This window comes from Lathyrus oleraceus, chromosome 1 (assembly GCF_024323335.1).
Source record: "Lathyrus oleraceus cultivar Zhongwan6 chromosome 1, CAAS_Psat_ZW6_1.0, whole genome shotgun sequence".
Taxonomy (NCBI): domain Eukaryota; kingdom Viridiplantae; phylum Streptophyta; class Magnoliopsida; order Fabales; family Fabaceae; genus Lathyrus; species Lathyrus oleraceus.
In genome coordinates this window covers 102,073,680-102,089,341 of record NC_066579.1, presented here as the reverse complement: position 1 = coordinate 102,089,341, position 15,662 = coordinate 102,073,680, and the positions used below count along the sequence as shown (strand labels likewise).

Here is a 15,662-nt window from a genome sequence, read left to right as displayed (position 1 = left end):
TTTTTATATTGTTTTTCCAAATAGTTTTTCATAATTCAGTTCAGGAAATCGATTTCCCTCATGAAATTTTGAATTTTTCTGAAGCAGTGGTTGTTTTGAAATATGTCCTATGAATTGAATGTTTTCCAAAGATCATCCTTTAACCATTGCATATTTTCATTGAATTACACTTTTTTATAGAGGTGTCAAGGTGATATATATATATATATATATATATATATATATATATATATATATATATATATATATATATATATATATATATATATATATATATATATATATATTCATATTTTTAGAAATCAAAAGTCATCTCTCTCATTGCAAATTGAAATCTCATACACATTCATTTTCAAACAAGTGTTTTGATCTTTGAACTTTCATTAAGAATTTTTCTGCATTGTTCATATATAGCAGTCCAGAAAATTCATCTCATATTCATAAACACTTGAGCACTAATATATCCTTATAAATTGCTTGTTTGGAAGAGAAGATAAGTCATAGTGATTGATACATTGTCATATACTTTCTTTACTTAATATTTTCCAGAATTGGTTGTAAACATCTTGTTGTCCAGGATTCTTGGAAGCAAGAGAGTTGAGTTTGAGAGGATTATTCTCATATCAACTTGGTGAATCGCAAGAGGTTGTTCTTAGTGACTGTGTCTGTCTTGTACAAGTCATAACAGATAGTAAAATCTCTTTCACATTGAAAGGGGACTAGACGTACCTTCAGATTGTGAGTGGGACTAGTGTAAGTGTAGCACAATCAACAACATGTTGATAAAGAGATTGAAGGTATTCACTCTCTGAGTATTCAATATTGTAGAGGCATAGTTCATTCTTATGACTAAAAAGGACTTAGACACAGTTTGGCTAACTACAAATTAGCGTGACACCAAATTGGGATGGTAGCACAATATCTTCACACCATCTTTAGAGACCCCAAGTCTGGTTGAAAGCAATTTTGGAGTAAGGAAAGTTTCCCATACCTCCCCTGATTTAGCTTCATGTTCTCCAGTAACATGAAATTTTCTTGTGAACTACTCAGGCCCATGACTTTTATCCACAAAAGGAGGCATGATGGGGTGAAGTTATGTCTTTAGCAAACATCATGAAGTATTATGAAAAAGCTTGCATGTCTGTTTGATTTGCATCAACTGGAGTCATTCGAGCTAGTTGAATACCTTCAATGCGTCTATTTTTTATGTTCGTTATCATCATTAGGTTAGTCGACATCCAAGGAAGGTTTGAACATTGCATTTAGCCAATGTTGGAGCAACCAATAGGGTCCAACCAATAACAGTTTATCTTTGGGTTTAATATTTTTCAGGGTTTCAGTGGCTAAAACCAAAGATTCAAAAAGAGATCCTATTTTCAGTTGGCTAAGGCATATATCACGTCCTTCATGTAATTGGTTAGCCAGAGTTAGGTATCTCTTGGCTACTTTCAAAGACTTGCAATAGAAAATTCATCTCAACAACCACAAAGCTAAAAAAGTGATGTGTTCTTCATCAGAAACTTTGACACTGTTAGTGTCGTGATGATCTTTGATGTACTTTCCAAAACTAGCACAATTAGTATTGAAATTGATGGTATCCCCATCACTCTCATTGGGATTGAAACTATCATCAGTCAGGTGGAGGCCAATAATGGCCTTTATGTCAAAAAGGGTGGAGATAACCATTCCACAAGGGACTTGTAATGTATTAGTGTTACTCTCCCAGAAGTATAGAGTCGCGACAAGAATTTTTTGACAGTAAGGATAACCAACCCTCGACAACTGAATTAAGTCATAAATCCCTTGATTTTTCCAGGTTTTTCCCTTTTGGATTTCGATTTTATTTAACCAAAGAATATAATCCTCATTTCTTTTAGGGGAAGGAGCAAAACTGAAAACACGAAGAGTGGAAGTTATATACTCTAAATCTATGGGTTTTTTTATGCTAATTATGGGTTTTGTTCAGTTGTAAGAGGGAAAAAACTCTCTAAGCTTAACAACATCCACTGAAGGGTCAGGCGTTGGACCCATAAGTGCACGGACTTTACGAGAAATTAAATAAGAAATCAATACCTGATATTTGTAAATACGAAGTTTTTCCTCTTGATTTGGTGGCTTTAGGATGTATTCTTGATTCCTAGAAAGGATGACAGATTGCAATCTGGTAGGTAGAGGTAGAGAATCCTTGGACTCCTTTGAGTTTTTTGCTTTGGAAGTCATTGTTGAAGATGATGAACTTGATGCTTGAGGAAGAGAAGTTTAGAAGAAGAGTTTCTGAGTAAAAGGAAATAGAAAAAAGAATAAGGAATAATAAAGAAGTATTTATAGTGGGAGAGAAAAAACTCTTCAATTTAGTTGTTGACAAACGACGCCAATTTCTGTAACACGTGCCGTAATGTTAGAGGAGAAACCGAAACGGTTTCGTATGCATATCCACGTCGTCCTAAAAGAGAGGAGCCATGATTGAGAGTTATATGATTGTGGGAAGTTGCACGTTCTCGAGGTTACGCTAGACAGAAAAGTCATGATGTTGATGACATCAACCCACTAGGTGACACAATGTTATGGAAAGTAAAAAACGCACATATCTTCTTTTAGTCAAAAATGGATATTTTGGGGAGAAATTTGTTAGCAGGGATTTCGACATGATAAAATCTCAGCATAATGAAGAAAAACATAATTGATGGGAGGTTAAAAAGACATTTCGACTCAGTTTTCTAATTAAGGAAGATGAAGCCTCAGATGTTGGGATAGAGATTGAGACTTAGTATTTTTCTGAAAAAGGGATTTCGTCCAACATTTTGACGACACCCTTATTCAAGATTTCGACGTTAACAATCAGCGAGACACGTCGACCATAAGTGTTTAGCACGAAGGAATATTTTCAAAATGAGCAACTACTTTTCAGTCCTATCCAAAGGGATATGTGAAGGATATTTCAGAGGTGAAAAACATGCAATAATTATGTGTCAAATACTATAGAGAAGAATGTTACAAGTAGTTATTTTACATTTAGTATAAATAGGAGTTCTAGTGTTATGATTTAGGGTGTTGTGTTGAATCCACTACAAAAAAACTCACAAACTTAAAGTACTTAGCGAAGCGAGAAACGAGTTTAATTGATTGAAATGTATGATTTCTGAACACCATTTCATTTAATGCAAAGTTTTCAATTTAATTTATGTTCTTTGCAGTCCTACTTTCATTCCTTTGTTATTTATTATCACTTTACATTATTCTTTTATAAAGTTTGTTAGTTAGTCATAGTCGAATCCCTTTATCTTTCCAAACAATCTACATTTTTGCACTATTTTTACTTAACGATTTCTACTACATCAAAATCATTTACTTTCTTACACAAAACTCAGAAAAATGTTAGTATTATGTCCTAGGATTATCTGGTCAATCCTGCAAGTAACCTTTTACAAAAGACTAGCATTTGTTTACTAAATTTCACAGTAAACAAAATGTTCAACGTATAATTTCCTTATAGCGACAAGGATTATTCTATGAAGCTCATTGTGTAATATCTTTATAGACGGCAATGATCCTTCAGTGAAGATCCAACGTACAATTGACCATAACATCAGGTAGTTAAGAAGAGAGAGCAACTTATCAAGAACTCCTCCCTTGCGCACGCGAGGGGGTGGGGGCAGTGTGTCCTTACCTTTGATATTTTAATAATTAAATTTTTAGGGGATTCATACATTGGCGGTATTACCTTTGATACTTTAATAACTAAATTTTTAGGGGATTCATACATTGGCGGCCTAAGACCTATATCTTATTCAACAAGGAACATTTAAATAATTAATTGTAATATTATCTCAGATTAATTGAGTTTCAGGTTCTAAGAATAACTCTTTCGTCCAATTCTTTGAGTTTATAGGCATCGTGCGGTAGCGCATAGTATATTAAATACATACCTTTTCAGGTAAGCACTAATTTTCCCAATCGAATAAGTGTGACCAGCTGTTTAAGTACGATATCACTTTCTTGCATTTTCCTTGGGACCACTTCGAATTATATCTTGTGGTGATCCTCTATTTGCCTGAGAGTTCTCTAATATAAACAATTTTCCTAATTCTATCGACCAAGTCAGCTGCACACATAAGTTCTATCTCGTCTTCTTTTTTCATTAGATTATGTGTGGCTCCAAGTAGACGTGTTAAATCCAATCGACAATATGGCATCAATGTCGTAGACTATTGTAAACAACGTCTCCTTTATGGAGTGAGAACAATGTGATATGACCACAAAATCTCATAAAGTTGATCGACCCATAGTTTTGTTAAGAGTCTCACATCGGACAATAGATGACCTGGACATGTGTTTATAAGTGGGGGCAGTCCTCACTCTACCAACCGGTTTTGTAGGGTTGAGTTAGGCTCAATCACACATTCTTAACATGGTATCAGAGTCTCATTTAAGATCTGGTGGGCCACCTACTATGGTTTTTGTTATCATGCCACCCACCATTTATTTCCATGCTCCAGATGTCCAGTCCTGGGCGTGAGGGGGTGTGTTAAGAGTCTCACATTGGATAATATATGGCATGAACATGTGTTTATAAGTGGAGGAAGTTCTCACTCTACCAACCGATTTTGTAGGATTGAGTTAGCCTCAATCACACATTCTTAACCATTTTTTATCCCGTTTAATAAATATATTATCAATATTTTACCTAAATCGAATATACACAACTATTATAATTGTATTTTAATTTGTTTATTTTTTTATAAATTTCACATGCAAATTTAGTGTCAAGTCTTAAGATTCTAGAAACTCAAATACAATCACAAGTCTTGGATTGTATAATCTCTAATGAGATTTGTTAATAATAAAAAGAGAACCTATCCAAGAGTTTGCTGATCATAGATATTCAAAGTACTCCCATCCACTAATCTCCATCCAATTAAATTAAACTTACCATAATAACCAATTCTATAAACAATATGTAGCGTTGCGTTGCGTTGCGTTGCGTTGCGTTGCGTTCCATTCATGGAATATATATCACGGATATACATAAATGTATATCATATAGCTATTGATTAGACCTTTTATTTCTCATAGTCATTTATTTTCAACAACTGTTTCTTCCCTTCTTATAAACCACAACTTTCACAAAGCCAAATTAAAGTAACACGTAATTTTCAATTATGCATTTTGAGTGCAACACACTTTGTACCAAACTAATATAAGCAAGAACTATATTAAGAAAAATAATTGTCTTGTTTGTGTGAGAATAGTGATAAATCAGATTCAAATGTGTATTAAACACACTATAAAATATGACATGTTACTATCATATTTTATCTTTATCCACCTTCTTATCATATTTTATATTTATTCTATAATATGCATCAAAATGACTTTTAAATTTTGTACATTTTAAAGATGATTATTACATATATTAATTTTAATAATAAAATATATTTTAGGTATTAAAATATCTTTATAAATAATTATTAGTAGAATAATTACATGAATTAAAATATAATAAATAAAAACATATTTATGAAATAAATTGATAGATATTACATTGATATTTTTTTCTTTGAATATAATTAATATGCATCTATAATATACAGATATTTTACATTATCAATAGTTATTATATTTTTATAAATATTTAACTCTCATTTTAATTATATTTAAATATCATCTATAAATATTTGTGATGCAAATTTTATATAAAATATTTTATATTAAAAGTGAAAAATAATTAATCTATTTTTTAATAAATAATCAATAAATAGAAATTTAAAAAATCTACATGAATGGAGGATATAGTAACAAAAAGAAATAGAGAGAGTATTATTCATCAAAATTAAATCATAGACTTTGGAAATAAATTTTCCAGCTAATTTAAAAACAAAAAATAAAAGTTAGAAAACGCCATTCCGTCATGCATAATATATGTCATATGATATGGATATGCATTTAAAAAAGTATCCATGATATGATATAATATGATATTCTTAATTAATTAATTAATACTATAGTATAAATTTTACGTCACACGTTGGCTGCTTTTCTTCTTTTTGTCTTCCTTCCTAAACTGCTCAATCTCATATACTATAAATAACACAAAACAAATCAAATTTCATAAACAAAAAACAAAACGATTAGACGAAGAAAAAAAATAAACAAAACAAAAAAACCAAAAATGCATAAAGAAGAAGAAAACGAAGAGAGTGCAATGGACTCTTTGTTGTGTCCAAGTTTCAGCGTTTATTCTTCTAATAACTTAAACGACGTCGCTCAACAAGTTATCATCGAAAACGACTACTCACACTTCCAAAACGACAACGACAATTTCGAATTCGTCGCCTTTCGAAAAACCGCTGATGAAGCTTTCTTCGATCACCGCCGCTGCAATAGAACTCAAGGCGTTTTCTCCATCTCCAAACGTGATGACGCGGCGGAGAGTTTAATTCCGTTACGGGATCTGATGGGCCGCGATGATGACAGAAGAAATTCCGACGCGGCGGATATTTCGGTTCAGTCTTTGTCGGAGGTGGAAGACGAACTTGATGCGGTTCCGCCGGTGTCGTATTGCTTTTGGACACCGAAATCTCCGATGACATCGCCGTTGGCTTCTCCGATCAAATGCAAGAAAAGCAATTCCACTGGTTCGTCTTCGAATTCTTCATCTTCGAAGCGATGGAAGTTTCTGAGTTTACTCCGGAGAAGTAAAAGCGACGTAAGCGAAGTGGAGAATTCGAAGGTGAAAAGCGGTGGAAAAGGAAACGCAGAGAAAAACATAGCGATAATTGCCGAGACAAAGACTCCGGTAACGGAGAGGAAAATTCCGGCACCGATAACGGCAATGGAAGCGTTTTATCTACGAAAGAAAGAGATTAAGAGAAAATCATATTTACCGTATAATCAAGAGTTAATTGGTTTCGGTGTTGGTCATGCTATTATTGGAAGAGGTTTTCCTCTTCATGTTTGATTAATTTCTCTCAAATTTTAACTATTTTTAGTCACAAATAAAATGATTAGGACAATAGGTTAATTTTCTAGGTATTAATTATGGAATTCAGTTTTTGGAATAGGAAAAAGAGAAAAAGAAAAGTTATATATAATATTAGTTTTTAGATTTTATATAGTGATTTGTTTTAGATGTGTTTTTGATAAATAATCACGAATTTAAAAGTCGGTAAAATTAATTCGAGAAATCTTGAAAGTAATTTGTGTAAATTATTTTTGTGAACACTCGTGCGTATGAATTGAATACAATCGTCGCTTGAGCAAAATCAAAGAAAAAGATAAGGAAAAATCGTCGCTTGAATACACTCGTGCGTATGAATTGAAAGTAACGGTGTAGAAAAAGATTTTATGATAAGGAAAAATGCAATAAATGACATTAATCAAAGAAAAAGCAAAATCAAATGTTTTGTTTAATGAAACAAAAGACTAATGGAAAAGACGGGACTTAGACGCATGAATGTTTCTTGCTCAACTATTTCGCTCTTTGACTTGGGTACTCCAGTGGCATGGATAGCATGTATGAGTCAACTATTTATTCTATTTACAAAGTAATCGTCGATGTCAGTTATGACCACTAAGAAACTATTGCATTCCATCCAGTTTAATCTTTAGGTTCTCACTAGTGTGTTTATGTGTCATCAACAACACTATTTGTTTGAAACCCAAGTTGAGTTGTAACTGCTTTCAACTTCCTCGCAAACCCTCGATCGTAACTCCTCCAATATGTTGCCGACACTGACTATCAAAGACTCTGGACTTATAAATTTACTAAGTTTTTCCCTTTACGTGGTTCAGTAGACCGGTCTTCTTAATGAAATAAAGGCCTCTGTTGACTCCCCTTTTCGTGATTCTAGAAATGTTTCCCAGCGATCCAGGTCTTGGGAATTTATCCCTGAGTTCTTCAAACCATATTTCTCAATGTCTACGGCTCGATCGATCCCTCTTTATTAAAAAATATGAAGCATTCAAGATAGAGGATGAAGAAATTATTGAGAACATGTTCTCAAGGTCTCAGACTCTTGTTGCAGGACTTAAGGTTCTGGACAAAGGGTATTCTACGTTGATCATGTTTAAAATATCATCAGGAGTTTACCTAAGCGTTAGAGACCTATGGTAATTGCTATGAAGTTATCAAATGATCTTAACAATAGTTCTCTTGAAGAGCCGTTTAGTTCTTTAAGAAGTCATGAGATTGAGCTCGAGGAAGATGAGCCTAAGAGAAAGAGAAAATTTGTTGCTCTGAAGTCTTCAGAAAGACCTGAGAAGACAAAAGCTCTTCAAGCAGAAACTGATGGAGAGTCTGAAGAGGAATTAGAAGAAGATGATGAATTGTCTCTTATGTCCAGACTTGTTAATCAACTCTAGAAGAAAAGGCAAGGCAAATTCAAAGGACAAAGAAGGGAATATGGTCGTTTTGAGTCCACTTATGGATCCAAGAAGGCTGAAGATGGCAAAGAACTCGCGTGCTTTGAGTGCAAGGAGTCTGGCCACTTCAAGAATGAATTTCCTAAGTTAAAGAAAGGCCTAAGAAAAACTTTAGAGGAAAGAAGAAGGGTACGATGGCCGCATGGGATGATTCAGAGTCTTCAGAAGATGATTATGAAGAAGAACATGCTAACGTAGCGCTGATGGCTTGTATAAAAGCTCATGCATAAACGATTCAACTAGAATCTGAATCTGAGACAATTTCTGAAGAGGTATTTTCTGAACTTTCTTGTTCTGAGCTTGAATCTAGTTTATCTGAAGTTCTAGAAAAATATCAGAATCTTTTGGACAAATACAAGAATCTGAAGAAGATTCATGTACCTGAATCAGAAGCTTATTGTAAGCTTCAGGAAAAAAAATCAAGTTTGAGTGAAGAAAATCTCATTTTGAAAAACAACAACTATGTGCCTCAATGCAAGAGTCTCAAATCTGAAAAGAAAATTATTTCTAAAGCATCTACAGTTTCTGGTGATATCATAAAGAAATATGATAAATCTTTTCATAAATTTCTTGCTAAAAGCCTGAATAGAAGCTTAATGGCTTCCATGATTTATGGTGTTAGCAGAAACAGAACAATGAGTATTGGCTATGATTCTGATGACGAATCTGATTCTGAAAAAGATGATAAGCCAAATATTCTTCAGTCTCATTTTGTCCCTTCTGGGAAACAAAATGGATTATGCCTAAAGATAAAATTGCTTCTAAACCTACGGATAAAGTGAAATCTCATTTCCGTTTCAATTATGCATACATGTATATTTATCCTATACAAAAACCCAAGTTTGTTAAGAACTCTGAGAAGACTAACCCCAAAGGATCCAGAAAGATGTGAGTACCTAAGGACAAGATAGTATATGTTACAAATATCCTTAGAAACAGAGTTGAGACACCAGTCATGGTACCTACACTCTGGATACTCACGACACATGGCGGGAAGAATGCATATGTTCCAAAGCCTAGAACTTAAGCATGTAGGCTTCGTCGATTTTTGAGGTGATTAGAAAGGGAAGGTCATTGGCTCCGGATCAATAGGTAACGTTAAAATTCCTTCCATTACTAATGTTTTTTAGTTGAAAGATTAATGCATAATCTGTTGTTTATAAGTCAATTAAGTGTCAATGGTTATGATATTATTTTCAATCAAAAATCTTGTAAAGCTGTATGTCAAAAGGATGGCTCAGTTCTTTTCAGTAAAAAGAGGAAGAACAACATTTATAAGATAAGACTTTCTGATTTGAAGAATCAAAATGTAAAATTTCTTATGTCTGTAAAAACAATTTTATCTAAGAGACGACTCGTCTTTCAACATCGTGCTCAAACTTTTATTGGACTTTTTTAGGGACCGTGCCCATCCAATGGTCAATACATCTCCCCTGTCCCAATGTGAGAATCTATTTCGAGGCCGACATAATGGGGACTCACCATTGCCTTTTGAGGGTCTAACTACCAAAAGGGGGTGAATATGTGATTTCCACTTTGTGGTATATTTTCTTTGTCTTCACATTGGCATTGTGCGAATCTGATTGCTTTAATCATACACATGTGACATTTATGACATCACCCCTAAATATTTTGTGACGGGGCATTGATTTCTTTGGTAGTTGTTGCAAGCAAAAAAGTAAGTTTGTAATTATCGTATCCACAAAGACTCGTAGTTTTAAAGATCATTTAACAATTTTTAAGATTCTAAATAAAGAAGAGTTTTATAGTTGTTGTGATGCATAAAAGTAAATAACAAAAAGTAAAGTGAAGATTTCAATGTTAATAGTAAGAAAGCTTTCTAGGGATAGATTTTGTCATGACGTATATATCATGCATAACCATGAGTGACTAATATGCTCCTCTACTCAACTATTAATATTACCATTTGTTGCTCTTATTTGTATCTCTTGTCGGTCTCAACATCGTGAGATCAATGCCTTACCCTCTAACCATTATAAATAAGTAAGATTCCACATCAATCCATCTACTGTACGTGCGTATATTGAACTTAACCTTATTTGTAGGCATTAACATCCAATAGATTATAATGTTGGATCTAGTAATGACAAACACCTTTCGATGTCAAGTTACACCATAGAAATATGTTTTAGGTAGCAAATCTAAAACAAACATAGTAACCAATATTAAAGCTTGAGTAGAATTATATAAAACTCCATGACCTATTTAATACATGAGTATAATAATTACATCTTGTGGATCTATATGCTTGCAGGTACAAAATTAAAAATATCGCTAAAGATTTATCTGAAGTTTTAATTACGACAACGATGTTTAAAGTCAGTGGCAATAACTTTCAACCTTGATTATGGTGATCTATCTAAAGAATCATGTAATGCCTCGTCAAAAAGGATATTCAAGATCAAAATGCTTATATAACTAAAAGCAATTGAGCAAAAATCTTGAAGTCTCAAAAAAAGTATGAAAGCTCACTCGTTCATTTATGTATGTATATCTAAATGACCATGATATTGTAAAAGTAAGGAAGTAGCTTAGAAGTACTAAGGCAACTCACACACACCTAAAATAGTTTTCAAAAAATTTTTATCTTAAAAATTACTTTCTTAAGATACCAGATTTATCAAAAAATATGACATGTCAAATTCATTTTTTTAAACGATAAGAATGCATACCGGATTTTGGAATACAATTCCTAATTTTTCAATTTTTATCATAAATTTTACATGTTCTACCGGATTTTTCCTTCAAACATTCTGATAAATTTTTGATAAGAATAACATAGGTATTATAGAAATATGCAAGGTGTCATGTGTAATTATAGAGGTGGCAGAATAAAACCTCAAATAAAAGGTTCAATGACCCACTCGAAAAAGTTATAAGACGACCCAAGGATTTACCTAATAAAATCTTACAAGAATGGACTTTATTTAAGTCACCACAATATCATCATTTAACGACTATTAGATCAACCACGCCATAAAATGTTCAATGATGTTTAAAGTGATAATGATAGAGTGAAAACTTGAGAATAAATATAACAAACTAGGTGGCACGTCAATCTTGCAATAAAAAAAAAGATTAATTACTATACACTGTCAGTGTAAAAAAATTTACACTGTCGATTAATCGTCATCATCCGTTTGCATTATTTTATAGATTTTTAAAATAAAAGTCAAATTATTTTTACCATCCGACGTCTATAATTAACTGACGGTGTAAAATCATTTTACACTGTCAGTGTATTTCAATTAAACTCATAAAAAAATTGAGAGTACTCCTAGATATTAAACACACGAGTCTCCACCTTAATCAATTAAATCAATTATTTTATTAAATATTTTAAATATATCATAATTGATGAATCTAAAAATCAAATCAATCTCAAAAAGCTCATTTTTAAACCCTTTTCTAAAAATTTCATATTAAAAAGCACAAATATATTTTTATTGATATTTCATTAAAAAAAAGTTATTATTGTTCTCCATCTAGAATATGAGCATTTGCATTTTGGATGAGTGCCCAATAAGGCTAACAGCCAACAAAGCACTTTCATGTATATAAGACAAACAAAAAATGCAATCCCATTTCTATTGGATGTAGGATAAGAGAAATTGACTAGTGCTTTTGAATAAAATGTTTTTAAGTTTTGCATCCCTCGTGTATGAGCTTTTAATCAAATAACAATTCTTAATGTTTCTCCAAAAAGTAGTTATCTTAATGTTATACTAATAATTAATGTTTTTCTTAAAGGTGTTATATAATAATTAAAGTAATTAGTTTAGCTTTTTAAAACATTTCTTCTTTTGTTACCTCTTTTAAAGTTTAAGTAGATCCGAGAAAGTGCTTCTAGAAAACACACAATTTTGACTAATGTATAATATAAATTTAGGTTCAAATATAGAAAGCATAAAGTTATATATTTAATCTTTACATCTAGTTATGAAACTTCCTTTTAAAATAGTTATGAAATATCATAAGTTTTTGAAGGAGAATTTTGTGATTCTTTCTGAATTTAAATAGGTAAATTGTTCATATAAATTAACAAATTTTTTGTCTATATAATATTTTTTTATAAATATTTTCATGTTAAAATTCTTTTAATATTTATTTCAAAAAATTCAGAAGAAATTTTTTTTACTTGTAAAATTTCCTACAAATTTTAATATTAAGGACGAATAATTTACTAATTAACTTACATAAACTATTTATCTTTTTAAACTTTCTTTCTAATATAGAAAACTACTCTCTACCATCACTTGGAAGACTAACATTATATTGGTATGAGTAAACTGAATTTGAATTCTTCAGCAAGATTTATCATTAGGGCAGAAAACCCCATTAAAAGTAGTTAGTCAATGATAACTTGGAAAGTAATCCCTCTTCCTTTATAAGTGTCACTTTCTTGTAAAAAATTTGTTTCTTTTTAATTGTCACTTGCAAAGTTCAAGGTAATATTAATTGCAATTTTGTCAAAATTATCTCTAGATAATGATTGCAGAGAGAGAAAAAGTAAAGTGAATGTAATAAATAATTAAGGGTATTATAGGTAAAAGAAAAATTATTATTTGAAAAGTAATAATAATGATTAGTTTTCTTGGTATGGGTAAAAAATAAAAAAATGACATTTAAAAAGATAGGAGGAAGTATTAAGTAATGATCATAAAACAATAAACGATGATGATTACAAAGTAAATGTTCAACCCACAAAACATGAAAAGGGGTGACCTTTTTTATGTGCACGAGCATAAATAAACACTCATTTTAAATGAATGAATTGTGGATAAGTACGAGATTATTAAAATAAATTATTACTAATTAGGCCACCTCATTTCTTCCAATTACTCATTGCAATTTATTATAATAGTAGTTATATATAATTAGTGTAATAAGATGGCTACATTTGCTAATAGTGGGCATATGGTAGATTTTTCCCCATGCAGTCATGTCATGCCCTCACTAACCCACTTTCACTTTCATGAATTTGTTCAATTAGCGAAAAACAAGTAACAAGGACCACTTCTAGAATCTTGGAATAAATGGGAGATCGAATTTATAAGGAAACAAAAAATTTGTTTAAATTAAATTAAACGAAAGTATTTTGTGATTTTATTTTTTTATAGCAGTTGGATTAAGTTTATTATTTCAACATTTTTTTAATTTTTTGTTGGAGATTTCAATAATCAAAGAACTTATTTCACAGGTTGTTTCGTAACGGAACAATAGTGGTTCGGTAAACGATGAAGTAGTGATTCATTATGGTGAACTTGAATTTCCAATGCTGTGGAGAGGAGATTAGCCTATAAATTTAGCACTTCAATGCTTAAGTCGGTGAGAAAATGAAAAGTGATGTGAGAGCAAGAATTAATTTTAATAACTGAGAATCGCGCACCTTCCCTCTTATATAGTGGGAGTGGTTCAAATCGTATGCAAGCGGTGTGGTGCACAACACATACAATTGTCTAATTGATCTGGATAGTTGGTAATATTTTATAGGACATAATTGTCTGTCTTAGGCGAGGATATAAAAGTACATTTTCTCATTGCGTTTGCTTCCTTTGCTTCTTTGCCTCTGGGATTTTCGTCTTGGTCCCTGTTAGTGGATTACAATAGTCCCCTCAAGCCCTCTCCCATGCTTTGCAAGACGAGGGTTTATCATATATGTCTCAACCCGACCGCTTTACTTGAGGAGGTGAAAAACCTTGATGGGACGTCATTGTTGTTCCTTTTGGATTGACTGCATTTGATAAAAGAACACATGAACATGATGTATTTTAGGCAACATGTGGAATAAGATGTTCCAGCATGTGTTCCAACATCTGAGTTTGTTGCCAAGGAGAGTTGTTAGCTAAAGTGCTTGACATAACTAGTTGCAAGAGTTGTTTGGCTAAAATGCTTGAAAAAACTAGTTAAGGAATAAGCTTAAGGTTTAGGTTCTGACTATCTTCTGATGTCCTTCAGAAGTGTTGAGGTGCTGGCTTCTTCAGATGATCTAGAGTCTTGCTTTCTAGAAGAAGTTTGTGTTGATAATCCAAAATTGACTTGAAAAGATTTGGATCTATTTGAGTCAAAGAAGATTTGATTAAATGTAGCTTCAAGAAATGTTTGGTCTAAGGACTACTCTATAAAGAAGACTTACACGAAGAATATACGTTTTGGATGCTCTGGTGTAACATGTGGAACACGATGTTCCAACATGTGTGGTATAACATCTGGTCTCCATCAACAAGACACATGTTAGTGTATACTACAAGATCTGACAACTATTGCAGTTGTGGTTCAGTATTTCTCTATCCAAGATTCTTTCTACCTCATAAGATCTATAAGTTATGGAGAGGAATGGATTTGGATGTATGTTACAACATGTAGAATACAATGCTCCAATATGTGCAGTGCAACATCTGTCCCCGGTTCAACAGACCAATATTGTTGCATTTTTTGAGCAAAAATATGGTTTATATTCTATCAGATTTGTTATTATTATTTAATGCAATGAGTTTGTGTGGTTTGTTTGACAGTTGTTGAAGATCAAATCAATTTATATGGAAATTTAAATTTAAATTTAAATTAATAACAAATCATATCTTTTTTTGGAGAACTTTATGGAGAAAATCAAATCCAACAAGATTATGCTATTATTTTGGACGAAATTAAACTAGAAATCCAAGAAAATCCTAGGATTGCATTTCTATTTAAGAAGACTCAAACCTCACTTTTGAGGTGTGCAAGTTTTGAAGATACCCAATGTTAGGGTTTATCTTTTGAGTCTTTGTATGTGCACCACTACGTGTATCCTTTCATATCATAAGGCATAGAGTTTGGTATTTATTGAGTTGTAAACCTTGTTCCAAGATGTTAATTCTATAAACTTAAGAACAAAGTGTTTCTTTTATTCCACATTAATGTCATAACCGAATTAGGGTTGAATCTTTGTGTACACCTCCCTGTTGCAGTAACTTGGCATAAAAGATTTCTCTTAGTTGAGTTGTAACATTCAACATTCTTCATTAAGTTGTAAACACAATCACGGGTTGTGTGATTGAGAAGAAAGTGAGTAGGTTCTCATATTTATGGGAGTCCTTAAATAGAAAGACACTAGGATTAGGAAGAGGCTTTGAACAAAATAGGGTTTGGTGATTCTTGTAAGACTAATTGTACTAATTCTAAGTAATGGGTTTCCTTTCTTGGGTAGAGTGCCCCCAGACGTAGGTGTGGTTTCATCG

The 15,662-nt window shown here is 32.3% G+C and overlaps 1 protein-coding gene across 1 annotated transcript; it reads left to right on the top strand.

The window, feature by feature from the left end:
• The first annotated feature begins 6,056 nt into the window (after nt 1-6,056).
• Nucleotides 6,057-7,110, top strand: LOC127119581 (uncharacterized). Its single transcript, XM_051049845.1, has one exon. It carries the CDS (start codon nt 6,170-6,172, stop codon nt 6,956-6,958), a length of 789 nt encoding a protein of 262 aa, XP_050905802.1. The 5' UTR covers nt 6,057-6,169; the 3' UTR covers nt 6,959-7,110.
• Nucleotides 7,111-15,662: the final 8,552 nt, after the last annotated feature.

Excerpts from the sequence above, each read along its gene's own strand:
- LOC127119581 (XM_051049845.1), top strand. The coding sequence starts at position 6,170 with ATGCATAAAGAAGAAGAAAACGAAGAGAGTGCAATGGACTCTTTGTTG.